The 18,776-nt window shown below is 43.3% G+C and overlaps 1 protein-coding gene across 1 annotated transcript in view; it reads left to right on the top strand.

The window, feature by feature from the left end:
* Positions 1 to 1,966: 1,966 nt before the first annotated feature.
* Positions 1,967 to 18,776, top strand: part of ATP10B (ATPase, class V, type 10B) — an 89,267-nt gene continuing 72,457 nt past the window's right edge. Inside the window, exon 1 of the mRNA XM_015415829.1 lies at positions 1,967 to 2,543. Coding sequence (XP_015271315.1) covers positions 2,068 to 2,543 — 476 coding nt within the window. The 5' untranslated portion in view covers positions 1,967 to 2,067. The remainder of the gene's footprint in view (positions 2,544 to 18,776) is intronic.

Below are 18,776 nucleotides of genomic sequence, written 5' to 3'. Positions count from 1 at the left end.
CTCTCCCTCCTCTGCGACAACAGATCTGCACGTTTCACCCCCCCCCAATAGCTAGCAATCCAAAACAGTCCAGTGGAGACTGAGCGGTGGGTGTTGCCTTCTGACACACTTCCAGTGATGTCAGGGGGTGTGGCATATGCAAATAAGTTATACTAATGAGTTATGCTAATGAGCTCCTGCACCTCTTTTTCTACTAAATAACCCCTGATTTTAAATATTCATGATATTTCATCCTTGAACCACACACACCATGCCATATCACAAACTCCTTTTTTCAGAAGTAGTTGATTAGGCAGCACTTAAGCTACCTTCTCAGAAAAACTTTGGCTCACAGAGTTTATTGCAGATCTTGGTAAATGACCTGTGACTGTGTCTTTTATCATAGAGCTTCTGGCATGATGTAAGTTCTGGGGTTTTCCCAGGTGACATCATGCTATCAATGACAGCTGCCCCTCATGTCCACACTCCCAGTCTCCCACTAGTTGTCAGGCTAGGGCTGGCACCCTATCTCTCACATGGAAAAAATAAAGCAAATTAAAATGTGCAAGTGAAATTTATAGCTTGGTTAATATTAGGTAACTTTTTTTTAGGCTGGCCAATTTGCATTTCCTGTTTTTGGCTATCATCAATTGGTTTCCACAGTTGGAAGTCTTCCATAGGGAGATCACAATGTTATCTTTGGCTGCTGTGCTTTTAATTATCGCAATTAAAGATGGCATTGAAGACTATGAGAGACACAGATTTGATCAGCAGATCAGCTCTTCGAAAACCAAAATGTATTAGGCTTACCAAGTACCTACCTTTGATTCGGCGGGGGACACATGGTTCCCGGCCAGAACATCCCTTCGTGGAACACATCCCCGCCGCACCATGCCGTCGCCCAGATGTGATGGCAGCATGCTGGGCACGTAGCTGGGCGACGCCATTGCCAGAGCATTGCCCAGCTAGGTGCCCAGCATGCTGGCGTCATGTCTGGGCAATGGCATGGTGCGGCATGTTTGTTTTCCGCGCAGGAATGTTCCTGACAGGACGTATGTGTCCCCCACCGATTCAAGGTAAGTACTTGGTAAGCCTAAAGTGTATATTAAGTAAGTTTAAAAGTTTACTCTAAATAACATAAATAAATAAAATTATTCATTAAGTTGTGCTCTAACTCTGTGCTCTGTTATCTTACCACTTCGATAATAATAGGTGCAATTCAGAGATTTGGGAATAAATTCCTACAGAATGTTGTTACTGGTTTTAAATTAATATTAAAATCCTGTTTCTGGCCCCCATGCATGTTCGTCCAGTTAGTTTAAGAACTGCTTCCTGTATTCTTATTAAGGTGAAGATTTTGGGTGTTAAAAAGGGTTATTTGGGCTCCCGAAGAAGAAGAAGGTAGTTTCCTTATATGGACTGAAGAAGAAGAAGGTAGCTTCCTTATATGGGCCTATTTTGGTATGGGTATGGGCTCCAGTTGGAAAGCAGTCATAGGTTTATATGAAGATGATCCCAGCAATGCAGGTATTTTGACCACACATGGTAACACTATGTTTAGGACATGCAAAATAAATTGTGAAAAATAAGCAAAAATATACAAAACTGCTTTATTTTTATAATAAATACAGGTTGCAAAATTCAACTTTTTACAGAATATAGCAAAGTAATTGGGTTTGCATGGAACTGGGTTGCATAAAAACTTTGCATTTCTTTTTAGCAGAGTTGGAGAGATTCTGAAAGTTTTCTGCTTTTCAGTGTGTTTTGCAGAAAGTTTCTGTTTAGGTATAAATCTCCAGAACAACTTCCTCACTTATCAACACAAAGAGCAAGCACTAGGACCCAGGATCACGCACACTGAAGACAGAGGAACCAGTTTATAGGAGGATGATACTACTCTGTGTGTGTGTGCCTGTGTGACGTCTGTGTGCCGGCAGGTGTTGATTACATGCAAGCAAAAGGTTTAGTTAAACTCAGTCCGTCCGGCACTTCACCATATAGCAAATCAGCTGGAATACTTAACCCTTAATTTTCTAAACCTTGTGCTGGTAAAGTGTAAGTTTGAAGGGGCAGGAAGATGTTAAAGAAATGTGCTCTATACAGTTCATAAGGGACAGACTTTGGTTCCAAAGCCCATGCTGCCAGAGTGTTGCTTCAGATTCTGCCACTCCGAACGAGGAGCCCATGAGGAGATGGAAGAGGAAAAAAAGGAAAGAAGAAACAAAAAGAGTGGTTGTTTCTAACTTGCCCTTCGAAGGCAACAGGTGGAAAGAAAACCCAAACAGACATTATGGAGGAAACAAAATCAAAACAACAAGATATTCCCTCCTGACTTTTATTCCCAAAAACATCTTTGAGCAATTCCATCGTTTTGCCAATGTATATTTTGTGGCCATTGCGACTCTCAACTTTGTGCCAGTGGTCAATGCCTTTGAGCCAGGTATATCCGTGATCCCGGTTTGTGTTATCATGGCCATCACAGCCATCAAAGATGCGTGGGAGGATTTTCGGAGATTCAAGCTGGACAAGAAAATCAATAGAATGGACTGCCTGGTATACAGCAGGTAAATGACGGCTACCCAGTGTCTGTGGAACATTCATGCTCCTAATGCTCACCTAGTACCTTCTTTGTGTTCAGGAATCAGGGGAAAACTCACTTATGCAATATTGCTTTGAGTTAAATTTGTCATCTGGTTTTATTCTGTTATGTTGACTTTGTTGTTTGGCTTTGCTGCTTAGCTATTGTTGCTATCGATGGTCTAATCTACTGCAAATTCTATATTTTACTCTGTTAAGCAATTTTAAAATTGCTTAATATCTTTGATTTGTCATTTTATTGCTTTTTTACCTTTTTCTTGAACTTTTATTGATATAAACCATTTTGAACATATTGGGGAAACTGGATATTTATTTTTCATAAATAACAAATGTGATGCAATACAGAAATATTTCAGAAGCATTGTAATTAACCCTTGAAATATTAAATGAGAATTTGTTTAAATACATGCCTAAGTGTGTGTATGCCAATAAATACTTTGGTTGGGAAGTTTTTGGCTATCCGTTAATCTACAATCTAGTATAAAAATAATTGGGACGAAAACATTCATTTTAGATCCAAAATCATTCTAAGTCTTCTATTAGGTACAAATTTACAGTTTATGTAAAACAGTCCCTGGTTTCCATGCACAGCCACTTTAATTTCAAATGCTGTATGTTCAGAACATGATTAAGCATGCTCACACATGAAGAAAGATTCAGTGTCTCTGATCCAATCTGTATTTCATCACAGCTTTATCTGAAAAACCATCTCTGCAGATCTGAACCCATGTGCCAGATAAGCTCCTTCCAGCAGTTTTAACTTTATGTGCCATCTCTGAGGTGTATTCAGTCTTTAGCAGCCCAACCATGGGCCTTTTTGTAGTCGCTGGCCTGATGCTCCAGAATGAATTGCCAAAGAATGTTAGGACACTACCCTCACTGCTGGCCTTCAGGAAATCTTGTAGAACAGTTTTGCACACAAAGGTTTTGGTTTATTTCTTCGGAACTACAAATTAATAGAGGAATTAGGGTTGTCAACATTAGGAAATTCCTGGAGATTTGGGGATGGAGCCTGCAGAGGAGGGACTTCCGACCTACCTGAGGGACTGCCTTTCCCCACATGTACCCCCAAGAGCACTTCGGTCAGGGACCCAGAACCGTTTGGTGATCCCAGGTCCCCAGGAGGTAAAGCTTGCTGCGACAAGGGCTAGATCTTTTTCAGTGGCGGCCCCTACCTGGTGGAATGAGCTCCCGGAGGAGATCAGGGCCCTGTGGGACCTTATGCAGTTCCGCAGGGCCTGCAAGATGGAGCTCTTCCGCCAGGCTTTCGCGTAGGGGCCGCCACTGCCACCACCACCAATGGTGGCAATAACATCGAGATCGGGAATGGCCCTTGATAGCCCAGCCATAAACTATGTAGTACTGATAACATGGGACTGGCACGAAGGATCTACTGGACAGTGGTACCCCAATGGAGCTGTTGGAAGAAACCATCATAACCACTCTAGACCATCTTGATACTGAAAGCACTTTATTGTTGTTAGTAGTGTTGTTGCTTATGATTTTATTGTTTTATTGTATTTTATGTATGGTCTTTCGCCCCTTGTAAGCCGCCCTGAGCCCGCTTGCGGGGAGGGCGGGGTAAAAATACCTAAATAAATAAATAAATATAGTTTTATAGATTTTCCCCTCCAAACTAGCTGTTTTCTCCAGGGAAACTGATCTCTGTAGATTGTAGATAAGTTGCAATTTTGGGAGAACTCCAGGGCCGAACCGGAGGTTAGCATCCCTATAATGATGCTATTGTTTGGGGTTATGTTATTCTTGGATAATAAGTGATACTATGTGATATTTTATTCATTTTGGTGAGGTATGCCTTTGTTACAAGCTGTGCTATCTGGGTAATGAGTACTAGAATAGAGTAATAGAATACCAGAATCGCTCAGTTACTTATGCATCTTGACTCCAATTATCCCTTCCTGGCAACTAACCCCCCCCCACCACCACTTATATGTAATGGTTGGCAGTTTCAGTGTATCTGAAAGGCTCACAAAAGCTTATACCCAGAATTAATCTTTCTTGGTTTTAAAGGTGCCACTGGACTCACACTTTGTTCAATAGAATACTATGTGATGTTTTTATTCATTTTGGTGTGGTATTCCTTGGTTATAAGCCGTGTTGGAAAAGGTGCCTGCTCCCCCCCCCAAAAAAAAATTAAACAAATAAATAGAAACATTTAAAGCTGAAAGTAGACACCAGGAGATTTGATAACAGATTTCCTGTGTCACTTCAGTTTCTTTCATAGGAAGTAGAGGAGTACTGCCTCAGGAGTTTGTCCTAATTACTGCAAAAGTATATCTTTAGTTTAAACAAAATCCATACAAGATTATTTGCTGTTTACTAGTTTTCTCTTATTATCGCATACTGTGGTCAAGACTCAGTAGGCTGATATATCTCTCGGCTAATGAAACAATCTGGCATTCCATCATGGTAGGTGCCAGTCTTTTCTGTCTTATATTAAGACAAAGGGAATGAGATAATAACTGAAACAGACATCTTTTATTATGTTCATTGGGAAAGTAGTCATAGTTTCTATGAAAGTTCAGGGACCATTATTTGACATAACATACTAGGATACATCATTTCAACAAACTGATTTGTTTTACTTATGACTGCTTTTTCAACAGTCATTCACAACTTTAAAGTACAAATGAATACTTCAAGCAATCAATTAAAGCTACAAACAAGAACAAGGGAATAACAGAAAAAGAGGCCAAAGTAGCAAGATCAGCCTTTACAACCTAGGTATATTGACCTTAAGTAATAGAGATTCAGAGGTGGAGTGATGTTTCTGCCTGCCCCACAAAGGGAGCAAAAGAATGGGCCTAAATACATCTCTTGAGGGAAAACATTCCACAGTATGGTGGCAGCTGCTGAAAGGCTCCTGTGCCTAATGGGTGTCACTTTTGCATCCAGAACAGATGGTACCATGGGCCCAAGGCCTAACTGGCAGGTCTTCCTTGAGAAGACAAGAGTGGGATGCATAGCTCTTCACTCCACACAATAATGTGTGAGTTGAAAGAAAGATTGACTGGCCCAAGGTTACCCAGTGAGCTTCATGTCAGAGTGGGACTGGACCTGCAGTTCTAATGACACACTAACCGCTACACCACAACAGAAAGACTTGAAAGTTCAAAGGAGGGAGGAAAATGCTCCCTGAAATAATTGGCTTCCTTTGCCACATCTCTCTCCTATAAACGCCTATCTATCCCCTTCTTTTTATTCCCAGTTTCTTAGTTTTATTCTAGTCAAAATCCTTTCCTCTGGTGATATCTTTCAGCTACAATATTTCCTTCTTTTATTCTAAACTCTCATTTCTGGGTTCTGCCCTCTGTCCTTTTGAGTCAGTTCCTACTGAGGTAAAGATAACCTTCTCGGTCTTTAACCTAAAAAAATTACCTCGTGGTCACTTCCTTTATTGCGTAAATGGGTTTGCTTTTTATTTGCTCTTGTTGGGACTGCTTGGATTTATGGAAGATTTTTGTTTAGATAGCAGTGAGGACAAAGGCACATACTATGAACTTTGATCAGAGAACAACAAAATGACACTACAGGTCCTCAAGAAGGAAGTAAACGGTGGGGAAGGGAAACTCCCCTGGTTTGATCCTTATTGACTTTGGTAGCTTTCTTTGCCATGGCAGCTGTGACAGGAGTAGAGTTGTGTGGAAAGGCCTGCTCACCTGACAAGGCTCTACTAATTGCCCAAACAGCACAGCTGAGACTTTGTACCCAACAAAGCTGTTTGTCTTGACTGAACTGTGTGACTTGATTGTGTCCCAAGGCTTAAAGCTTAAGAAATAGTCATTTCATGTAACATGGATTGAACTGAAAAACACTTACTTCAAAGCGTTGGCACTATACTGCTTTTTCCAAATAATGGAATGTAAATGGGGAATTGAATGGTATCTATAAATACTGAGGTTGTTTTACAGTTGTATAGTGCATGTGTCTTATGGCGCATATTTTTGAAACAAAATAGGTTTGTAGCTAAAATATGAATAAATGCTGGTCCAAGTCGACTGGTCTGGATTTGTAAATATTTCAATGCTTAAGGGTTTTTTGTGATGGATCATAGGTAGATATAAGCAGGGGTCATTTTGTAGAAAAAGAGGTGCAGGAACTCATTACCATAACTTATTTGCATATGCCATACCCCCTGACATCATTGGAAGTGTGTCAGAAGGCAACACCCACCTCTCAGGCTCCACTGGACTGTTTTGGATTGCCAGGTATTGGGGGGGGGGGGGAAACGTGCAGATCTGTCCTCGCAGAGGAGGGAGAGCTTGTACCTGAATAAAACTTGGTCTTAAAGCTGCCAATGGACTGTTTTGGACCGCGGGGCCGAGCTCTGCAACTTACCTGGCTGCTTCTTGCTCTGACTGAGGGCTGCTGGGAGTAGGGGGTGGGGCTTGTTGCATGTGCCCACCCCCTGGGCTCTTTACTGCCGGAGCTCCCCTCCTGTGCGCTCCTGCAGGATATAAGTGCTTTTTTTCAGTGCACAGAATTCACCAGAGAATTGAAAGTTTTGTTTGGAAGCTCGGCAAGATAGGCTAGCCTGAGAAAGACAGTTAACTTGGAGGTTGTATGATACAATTGATGGATGTGGAGTGGGTGGGGTGAAAGCCATAGCCATAATTGGAAACCATGCTTATTTATTTATTTGTTTGTTTGTTTGTTTATTGCCTGCCCTTCCCGCAAGCCGGTTCAGAGCAGGTAACAACATAATAGCAGTACAAAGTAGATAAATAGGTACCACTTCGGTGGGAAGGTAACAGCGTTCCGTGCACCGTGGTGTTTAGTCATGCCGGCCACATGACCATGGAAATGTCTTCGGACAGCGCTGGCTCTTCGGCTTTGAAACCCTAGAGTCGGACTCGACTGGCTTTCGAGCAAGGAAACCTTTACCTTTTTAAATATAATTACAATATTAAAACACAATAGTATAACATTAAAATTGGTGGTCACAGCCCAAGGACAGAAATTGGCTGGTTGCGAGAGGTCCCTGGCCTATTGGTGAGGATGAATATAGCCAGCTATTATTGGATGGGAGACAGAAACCTCAGGGAGGCCATACATGGACGTCTACTGCCTCAGCCGAAGGCCTAGTGGAACAGCTCCATCTTGAACTACTTATTTTCAGCCTAACTCCCCCCCAAAAAACAAGGATCAGGGTGATGATTTTTGTTGTTTGAACACAGTCAAGTCTGACTCTTCGCGATCCCATGGACAAGATACATAACTGTAAAGAACTTTGTACATCACAAAGTGAAATTGGAACTCTGAATGTCATTAATACTGGGGCAGTATTATCAATCAATAAGCAACGTCTAACTAATCTCTACGTTCCCCATATTGCCAACCAATGTTCCCTCTAAGCTGCAGAGAGCAAGGAAACCTTTACCTTTTTAAATATAATTACAATATTAAAACACAATAGTATAACATTAAAATTGGTGGTCACAGCCCAAGGACAGAAATTGGCTGGTTGCGAGAGGTCCCTGGCCTATTGGTGAGGATGGATATAGCCAGCTATTATTGGATGGGAGACAGAAACCTCAGGGAGGCCATACATGGACGTCTACTGCCTCAGCCGAAGGCCTAGTGGAACAGCTCCATCTTGAACTACTTATTTTCAGCCTAACTCCCCCCCAAAAAACAAGGATCAGGGTGATGATTTTTGTTGTTTGAACACAGTCAAGTCTGACTCTTCGCGATCCCATGGACAAGATACATAACTGTAAAGAACTTTGTACATCACAAAGTGAAATTGGAACTCTGAATGTCATTAATACTGGGGCAGTATTATCAATCAATAAGCAACGTCTAACTAATCTCTACGTTCCCCATATTGCCAACCAATGTTCCCTCTAAGCTGCAGAGTCTTGTGAACAAAAATGCTACTTTGTGAGCTACCGGCATTAAAGTTGTGAGCAGGCCATTTGACTACTGCATAAATTAGTTTGCTCTGGAGCCACCCTTCCTGAGCTAAGGCAAAAATCTGTGAGCTGGAGGCTAAAAACCTGTGAGCTAGCTTACACTAACTCAGCTTAGAGGGAACACTGTTGCCAACACATAGTTGTGGTTAGCTAATCATAAGTATATATAGTCTTATAGGAATCTTTATTTAAAATATCAGCTCTCTCACTAATGTATACAACAAATTCAAGAGGAAATGGAAAAAGTCAGAATTTTCTACCTTGCAGGAACTGTATGTCCGTAATGCAACCTAAAGTGGAGGAGTTTAAATGGCATGAAGCCCTGTTATAAATCCAGAGAAGCAGTAAATATCAGGGTACTGTTGTTATTAAGAATAATCCTGTATGAAATCAGTGAGAGCTGGCTGAGAGCTGAAAGGCACTCTGTGTCCTCTGAGGTTGGGCTTCGCGAGTTGTTCTCAAAAATTCTGCTAGAGATTATGTATTCCCTTTCCCAAATGGCATACAGACAGGAAATGGCACTGAATGCAAATCAGTCATTTTTAAAATGTTAAACTCTTCATATCAACTGTGTCATTCACATTACAGGCATATGCATGTGTGCACAAGCACACAAGTTCTCCTGCTACTAAATCTAACACTGTCTGCATCCAGGCAGTGATGACTCTCCATTTTACATCTATGGTCACTGCATTGGCAACAGAGCTTCCACAAGGGAATGTTCTACACTTCCTTCCATCAGATGCCATTTCCCCCTGCATTTTTCCCTGTCACATTACCAAGGGCTTCTTTTATCTGTAATTGCTATAGCACTATAGCAGTTGCCAGTTTCTTTAAAAGCCATCATAAAGCCCCTGGTGGCATGGGTGGAAAAATGGTGGCTTACAGCACATCATAGGGATGTCCAAATAAACAGTGCTCTAATTTGAAAGTAAAAATGGAAACCAAACTCTGTGTGGAAGCAGTCTGTTTAAAAGAAGCATGACTAGCATATGCCCTGCACAAATTTTATTACGAGCCCCTGCTGGTTGGATTCCCAGAAGTATCTGGTTGGCCAGCACAGGAAATAGGACACTGAACTAGAGACCTCTGGTGCGATCCAGCAAGCCTCTTATTTTATTCTTATGAAAGGTACATGACGTGTAGGTTTTACAGATAGATTTAAATACCTAGGCCCCAGTCACACGGGAGAAATTGCCCCGCGGAACAGATGGATTGAGGGCGGATTAAACCGGCGCAATCAGATGCCAACATCTGGCAAGCATCGCGCACCCGCCCCCAACCCGTCCCTTCCGGCCGAAGATGCAGAGTAAAAAAACCCCTGCAAAACACTACTACCTACTGGAAAATCCACAGCACGGGCGGCCTGTTGATCGCCAACGCGCCCATCTCCCGCAGCATGCGAGGCCCCCTGCCGAACTGCACAGGCACACACATGCACAGCTGACTCGCCTCACTCTCCTGTCCGTGGCTTCCCCCTCGCATCTGAGCACGCTGGGGAGCATATGCGCGGCAGCTCAGGGGATCTGTCTGATCCCGCTGCTGTGCTTCTCTATTGCTGCAGCTCCAAAAAGCCGCACTTCCGCCCCGGCTTTTCCTGAGGTGTAACCGGGGCCCTAATTAAGTGATCCCACTGCTTCCTCTGCATCTTTAAGTATGCTACTGAATAATTAAAGGGGGGGGAGAAAGGAGACTACAGGTTTTCAGTGTTCAGGGAAAGGCATTCTGTGCATGCCCAGGAGTATTTTTCTTCAGGAACTCAGCATGTGCTGGAGTCGTGGTTCTGACTAAGTAATTAGAAGAGACAAATTCTAAAGGAGTAGCCATGTTTGTCTGTTGTGGAATCTTGGGCCACCATAAAAATACGTGTAATTTCAGAGTTTATGGTTACAATCTATTTCATCAGATGCTTGGATTCTCAGTCTGCAGATATTAGCTTCACACACAGAAAAATGTTTGTGAGGAAGGAAAACAGTTGTGACTCCCATTAAAATGCACGCATTATGGAGCTATGGTACCTTGTAATTAATTCATATTATGTGTTCAATTTTAAAAAGGATGTGTGTAAGGGAAGCAGAAGACTGGGAGTAAGCCCCATTGCATAAAAGAAAACTTACTTCTAAAGCAACCTGTTTAGGATTACTTCCAAAAGATCTAGACCAGGGTGTCAAACTCATTTGTTATGAGGGCCGGATCCGACATAAATGAGACCTTGTTGGGTTAGGGTTAGGGTACCTGATGCCAGGTAGCGGAGATATAAATTTTATAAAGGACACAAACACAAAGATTTTTTTTTACTTAAAATAAAAACATGCATAAAACATTAGCTCTGTAAACTGCAAACCTACTTTTGATTTATTGACATTCACCACAGAAATCTCATGCTCAGAGTTCTGAGTCTAGGACCCAGGTTAAAACATGAAATGGCTGAGTGATTAAGAGAGTCTGGTGAAGCAAACTATGATGCAGCAGCAGCAGAACTGGAAGCAGAAGACAGCCAGTTCCACTGCGGGCCTGATGGAAGCCCTCCGGGGGCCTGATCCAGCCCCCGGGCCACATGTTTGACACCCCTGATCTAGACAGTTCTGTGCCTTTCGATCTAAACCTTCAACCTGATCAGAAGCTAAGACAGGGCCAGTCTGGAATTTATTTCCGGGATCATTTCAATTGCCCCATCTGTTCCCACTCTCTTGGTTTCTTTTCTCCTCTTTGAGGAGAAGGCAGCAGCAGAAGGGGGTGGGGTGGGAAGAAAGAGTTGGAGCTAGTTGGATTTCAGCATCCCCGGACTTCACTTTCTAAAGTAAGGCCAGGTGCAGGAAAACAACACTGTATGGAGAGTCAGCTCACCTGCCTCCTCTCCCAGCAGAATAAAACCGACTTCTCACATCTCCCCAATTTGTCTTCCCCTATTAAGCTTCTTCAGGTTGTTGTGAGTTTGTTTTTTGTTTGTAATTATTAAGAAAAAAGTTAACAAATGTTTTCAGTTTAGTACTTTTTGAGAGAGACTCACTTTATTCAATGGGGCTTATTCTCAGGTAACTTGAGTTTGACCTATATTTGATAGTGCACATTTGTGTTATGGCTAGGGGAGTCTTCCTGATTCTGCTTGCTACCCCCACCCTTTTTGCACCATATCCCATTACAGTGTGTACTGTGAGAATCATAAGTGTGGGGAAATATATACTTTAATAATTCTGTCCCTTTCCCTTTAACGTTTCCTAGCTACTGAGCCATTCTTGTTCTATTTACAGCAAGAAAAATCCAAGTGATTTGTTTAGTTATTTGACTTGGATCAGGGTCATATGGGGGGGTGAAACTTTTGTCTGGGTGCCCATGGTGATTTCAGGAGCCCTGCCCTGCCAGCAACAATAATTCAGGGTATAAACTTATTATGTGGACTGGGAAATAGACCGTAGCTCAATACTAAATAACCACTTTTCTATTTCTTTGTTCTTCAATAGAGCAAGTGCTGTGACTTGCTTCTGACTCTGGCTTTCTCTCTTGTTCAGCTCAACTCAGCTCAACTCAGCAGCTTCCATAGCTCGGTCTAACCAGGGCTCACCCCTAAAGGGAACAGATATTTCACAGAATGTTAGTAACAGACTTGCTGTGACATTCAAATCACTCCCAGCAGTACATTAATGCAGCAGGTTTCCATTTATCAGTAAGAGAGTCTTTCCCTGGCAAAACTGCAGGAACAAATAATGTGCCATTTCCCAGACCGAGAACACGAGCAGTTCTTTAATCACTGACGATGCCACACCCGTTACTTTCAGTGCTTTGTTTAAAGTGGGCCAAAGATCTCCTTTCACCTCGGTGAATCCACTGCAGGCAAAGAATATCTGGATGTGCCAGCATTTAAAAGCCTGTACTTTTTCATTTCACAACTTAATTAAAGTATGTCCACAGTACAGCAAATGCATTTTATTACCATTAAATGTATTTTGTTCATGACCATGGCAAGAAAATAGAGTATCAGCACAATACTAACCCATTAATCCTTGGCCCACAGTGTAAGGGAAGAACATCAGTGGCAGATCTAGTCCAACAACCTGTTTCACACAGCAGCCAACCAGTTGCCCTAGAAGGCCAACACACAAGGCATAGAGGTCAAGATTTTCCCCAGACGTTGTCTTCTAGCACTGGTATTCTGAGGTTTGCAAACTCTGTATATGCAGGTGCTTTTTAGTCACCATGGCTTTTGGTTTTATCTTCCTGAATAATTTGGTATCATCTGCAGACTTGGTCACTACCAGGGGCAAATTAGCCAATAAGACCACCAGGAAAAGTCCCAGTGGGTCAATAGCCTGGAGGGTTGCCTCGCTCACACTGGGGCCACCCCAGCCCCAAATAAGAAGCAGCCCTCATCCCAAGCTGAGGGGCTGGTGGACAGACACAATTGCTTCTGCTGCTACTTCCATAAGCAAAGGGATGGGGAGGTGGACGTAGCCACCAGGAGAGAAGGAGCAGGTGGTCTCAGGAACAGCAACTGCCATCATTACAAGCAGCGGGATGGATAGGAAGGTGGGGACATCTGCAGCTAGAAAAAGGGCAGGCTTGAGCAACAACAGCCACTGCAAGTGGAGGGATGAATGGGGTGGATGGGCACAGCCATAGCCATCAAGAGAAAAGAGGCAAGAGCAATCAGTGCAATTGGAGGAACAGGCAGGTGCAAGCAGCAACAGCAACCATAGCTGCTACTGTGAATGGAGGAAAAGGGGTGTGGGAGTAGCTTCTAAGTAGAGGGCTAGGCAGGCACAAATTGATATCATGGCGCTGTGAATGCAAGCCAAGAGCCTCCTCATCCTACTTTCCCCCTCTGTCAAGGGGAGATTAGTGCAGAATGCTGCAGCCAGGATGTTGACTGGAGTGGGTTGTAGGGACCATATCACTCCAGTCTTGGTCCAGCTACACTGCCTTCATATCTGGGCACAATTCAAGATGCTGGTGCTGACTAGGGATGTGCACACAAAATAATCTGCATTTTTCAGATTCAGGTGTGATGGAGCTGAAAAATATTAATATTTCCCAATATTCCCAAATCCCAACACTGGTATAGTATTCAGATTTAGGTTTTTTTAGGAATTCCAATTTTTTTTTCTTCATTATAGCCTATAGGGACCAATGTTTTCAATGGGGGGAAGGCGTTTAAAGGGCTCACAGTCTCTTTAAATGCCTTCTCCAAACTACTGGTTCACCCCAAAAGCTTTTAAAGGGACTGTGATCCCTTTAAACACCATTTAACTGCAGCTATCCAGCATTCCTGGATGATCCCAAATATTTTCAGGATTTTCTGGGATCGACTGCATCTGATTGCTGAAACAATCCTGGAATGTATGCTTGGATGAATAAATAACTGAAAAATTGGTAAGATATTTTTCAGCTATTTTTTAGGCTCGGATATACCCAAATGCACAACCCTAGTCCTGACCTTTAAAATCCTACATGGCTTGGGACCAGCATACTTGAAGGAACACCTTCTTCTCTATGAACCTACCCAACCTCTATTGTCATCCTTGGTGGCCCTGCTTCAGGTGTCCTCATCTTTTGAGATTAGGTGGGTGACAACCTGGGAGAGGGTCATCTCAGTCATAGCACCGTAACTGTGGAACCCTCTCCCCAGGAAGATTCATCTGTCCCCTTCTGTTGCCATCTTCTGCCAGTGGGTGAAGACTTTTTTACTTGTTTGTTTCATTTGGCATTCCCTTAGTGATTCCTTCTTCCTTCTCAATGTTTTTAATTATTTTAATGTTTTGTATGTATTTTTAGCTTTGTTTTTGTTTTAATGATGGGTGATTGCTAGGTTTTAATGGTTTTAAGATGTGATTTTTATTAAGTATGTTTTAATTGTTAGCCACCTTGGTGGCCCTTGTGAGGGCAGAAAGGTGGGATATAAATTTTGTACAATAAAAATTGGACTTGGGGCCATTTCCAGGGCCATTTTTGCCTCCCGGTCTGCCCCTGGCCACCTCACTACTCACCTCCAAGTTCCAAATAATTTGTGATTAACTTAAATAGCACTGGTTTCGATATCAGTCCTTATTCTCTTCCCTCTATTGCAACAACTGTCCATTTATTCCTACTCTCTGCTTCCTGTTTGTGAAAAAAATGCATTTTCTCCTGAAGGGAGACTGGCAAGCAGCAAGCCTCCACTTGGCTTTTTAAAAAAAATTATTTATACAGGCTGGGAGGGAGGAAGTCCATCAATGGCTGTCCAGGCACACCTGTAAAGAAATGCTAATAGGACTAGCTAGACACAATGAGAGGCTCAAACTTCCCCCTTCTCCCCCCTCCCCTCTTCAGGCAGAGAGCAGAGATTAGGAGGTGTAAAATGCTAGATAAGCTTTAGGAAGCCACTTCCTAGAGACAACACAAAAAGAACCCTTGACCTGGGGTGACTGGGGTCAAGTGGGTGGAGACACAGAGTTAATAAAACTTCCTTGCAAGAGGAAGATGGTCTCTTTTTCTTGGGATACTTGCCTGAGAAGGATGATGAGTTCTGGTCTGCAAGCAGGCAGCCATCTTTGACCATATGGTTGGCCTGGTGAGCTGAAGCAAGCCTGAAGGTAATGGTAACTCTGTAGGGAATTAGAAAAGCTAAGTTAAAGAGCCTGTCCTATTTTTCTATCAGTTAGGGCATGTATAACAGGGAAAGGGGATTTGTGCTTTTCTTCCAATTTCTTCTGTTTTCTCCTGCTCAAATTGGGTGCTGTGCTAAAAGTATGCTTGTGAACAATTTGTTTTAAATAAATACTTTAAGCTTCTGATGCTGGTAGTGGTTCTCTGTACCACATATACCTCCAACCGTTTTGGACATGCTATTCTAAAAGGAGCTCCAGGGAGGGGGTTGGCAAGTGGCTATTCCCCCAGGGGTGCACAAAGCAGTAAACTGTCCCCATGGTAGCCAGGTGCTGGGCTAGCGGGGGGCATAAAGGCAAGGCCTCTGAGCTTGGAAGGGGAGCTGAAGGTCTTGGTCCTCTCAGTTGGAAATCCATATATTGATCAGGTGGTGGTAGCTGCTACTGGAGAGTACGAGGAAAAGTCCCTCCAGGGAGTTGGGAACCCCCAAGGAGGGCAGGGTGGAACACAGCCTGCAGGCCATTGTAGGCACTAGAGAGAAAGCACAAAGAGAGGAAACAGAAGGTGCTGGTGAGAGTATGAATCTTCTTTCCTCCGCCGGGAGGTCAGCAACCTCCAATTTGTGGCCCCTTCCCTCTGCTATAAATGGCTGCAAAGCCTGCTTATTTGGTAACAGCAAAAAGGGAAGTTGGAGGGGTTCCAGGGGAGGGCAGGGGAAATTTACATTAATTACAGATAATAAGGCAGACAGTGGTTGGAATGTGGATGGAGCGAATGAATTTCAGTATGTTAGAAAATGTGAGGTTTCAGAGAGTTGTATGTGGAAAGGAGGGGAAATGAAAAAGTGTTTAGTGATATTTTGGGTGATAAGTAGGAAGAAAAGAAAGTGGATAAGGTGGGACTGAGGTTTCCTTTCCCCATAGTCTAGCTGGAAAAGCAGCAGCCCCGGAAGACTGCCAAGACACTGATGGATGGGAGAATCAAGTTACTTTGCAAACTCCTCAACTAAACCATTTCCATCAGAAGGAGTGCCTTCAATGTATGGGATTGCATGGTGGTAGAAGCAAGGAGTCTGATTCTGAAGGATTTGACAGTATTTGGTGGGGCCTATATGCTTATCTTTAGACCACAGGACTCCAGCTAGGAAGTCATAGGAAGGGGATTAAAGGGGGGTTGTTGGTACCAAAAGATCAGTGATCAGTTCCTTTGCCATGATGTGGAAAAGTGGCTGTCCATTTTGTCTTCTTTTCTTTAACAGAAAACGCTGTTGACGCAAACACTTCTACTGGAATTCTGGTCCACAAACATTGGGTGTTGATAAAGACTTGTGAGGACAGCCCATTGGCACCCCTGATGGGAGGGTCCTTACCAGGTTCTGCTCACCACTGAATCGGCCGTATATACGACAGGACTGGACACCAGAATTAAAGCATCAACACCCTGGATCCGGACCTGAGGGTACTGGATTGGTGGGGGCCACCTCTTAGGATGGCCTGCGAATGACAGAACAGCTATAACCACAATAGATTGCACTGGCTAAGGAACTGAGGGAATAAACAAATAAGATTTGATTTCTCAAACAGGTGTAAAGAATTAATGGACTTGGGGGAGGAGTTTAGAAATAGATTTCAACAGCTGAGAGCAAACCAGAGTTTTTGGGGGAGATTGAACACAACTGCTGTAATACCTGGACTCAACAGATTATATTTAACTTTGGGGGAGGGAAGCAGGCAATTACAGTTATTTGGTCAAGACAAAGGTATGGCCCAGGCAGGATTTATTGCCTTAGTACTCTTGAAGCAGAGTTTTGGATAGAGGCCTGGCACCCAGATGTCTGAATGGGGGTTGCCCAGATCAGGGCTCTTTTTGTAGAAAAAGCCCAGCAGGAACTCATTAGCATAATAGGCCACACCCAACAGCAGGAACTAATTAGCATATTGGGCCACACCCCTGACAGCACAGCTCATTAGCACATTAGGCCACACCCCCATGTTACCATAAGTGTGGTCATCCAGCCACACCCACCTTTTGCTTGTTATTCTGTTTACCTTGTTTGTTGTCAAAACCCAGGACTTTTTTGTAGCAGGAACTCCTTTGCATGTTAGGCCACACACCCCTAATGTAGCCAATCCTAATGAGTTTCTGCTGTTGGGTGTGGCCTATTGTGCTAATGAGTTCCTGCTGGGCATGGCCAACTTGGGAGTTAGCCAGAACTCCGTTCCTGTGCATGCCTGCCCAAAAATAGCCCTGGCCCAGATTGTTCTAAAAGGGAAGCTAGAGGTTAACAGAGGGAGAGTTAGACCCCCACAGGCAAGGAAGTCTAGAAAATAGAAATAGCTCAGAATAGAAGAAAAGGAAATATGGGAGGTGGTCTAGGATTTACAGCAGAGCAAGGAATATTGAGACAGAAGAAGATGAACAGGTCTGATTGGATGCTTTGCACAGATGAGAAAAAGTGTTGGGAGTTCCTGGCCAAAATTTAGTATAGAAAGAAAAAGGGCCGAATTGTGAGAAATGAGAATTAAAAATTTGGACAGGAATATTTACTGATGTTATAATCAGGGCTATTTTTGGGCAGGAACGCACAGGAATGGAGTTCCGGCTGGCTTCCAAGTTGGCCACGCCTACAGCCTCTTCCCCCCCTTGGATTCCCCAGGCACCTTGCAAGCCGCAGGGCACCTGGGGAAGCCAAGCTGATCCAGGGAGGGGAGGCAGTTCTCTGGGTTCCCTGGGGAAGCTGATCCTGGGAGGGAGCTGTGCTGTCAGAGGTGTGGCCAAATATGCTAATGAGTCTACGCTGTTTAGCTATTATGCTAATGAGTTCCTGCTGGGCTTTTTCTACAAAAAAAAGCCCTGGTTATAATCAATATACTTCTAAGCATTAAGCTTGCAGACTTGTGCCCTGTTTTTGGAATAGAGGAACTTGAAAGCAGACAGCCCTCGCTAAACCGCAAGGCAGACACGCCTAGTGAAGCATGACCACTAGAAAAATACCTAGTTTTTAGCAAATATATTAACTGCATAAATATAAAGAAAAGAAAAGCAATACGGAGAGTGGGAAATGCTTGGGATAATCAAAAGAATTACTAAATATAAACTAGAAGTGTGTGATTAACTTTCTTGACTTATTTCTATGTCTCTAGCTTAAGTGCTGAGCATGCATAAAAAGGAGGAAGTCCCTTATGGGGGAAAGCGGCCTTGAAAGGTCAGACGGTGGTTTGAGATACATGCTAAGAATGGACATCTCGTTGTCTGGGACCTGTTGACAGGAAGCTGATGACTGCAAATTTACCCCATGAGATGGACAGAATTGCTTAAGCGAAACTTGTACTGTGTTATGAAGAAATGTTAATATAGAAAGTCTGGACTAAGCAAACTTACAAAGGGAGGGTGGTCTTAGAAAATGCTGAGATAGGTATGGGGAGAAGTGGGGAAAACATGTCAGGTCTTTAAGTGTTCAGATTAGTTGTACACTCTGGCTGCCGGACCAGTGGCAGTTCAGTGGGAGGGACTTTGTTATTTTCTATACGACGGGCTATGCCATGAAGGGCCACCCAAGACCGACAGGCCACAGCAGAGAACTCAGACCAAGAGTGATCCCCCTGGAGAAGGAAATGGCAACCCACTCCAGTACTTTTGCCAAGAAAATCCCATGGACAGTATCAAAAGGCTAAAAGATATGAC

The sequence above is a fragment of the Gekko japonicus genome, unplaced genomic scaffold (genome assembly GCF_001447785.1).
Source record: "Gekko japonicus isolate JY-2015 unplaced genomic scaffold, Gekko_japonicus_V1.1 scaffold46, whole genome shotgun sequence".
NCBI classification, from domain to species: Eukaryota; Metazoa; Chordata; class Lepidosauria; order Squamata; family Gekkonidae; genus Gekko; species Gekko japonicus.
The sequence above is the reverse complement of the archived record's forward strand: the minus strand, read 5'-3'. Positions and strand labels throughout refer to the sequence as shown.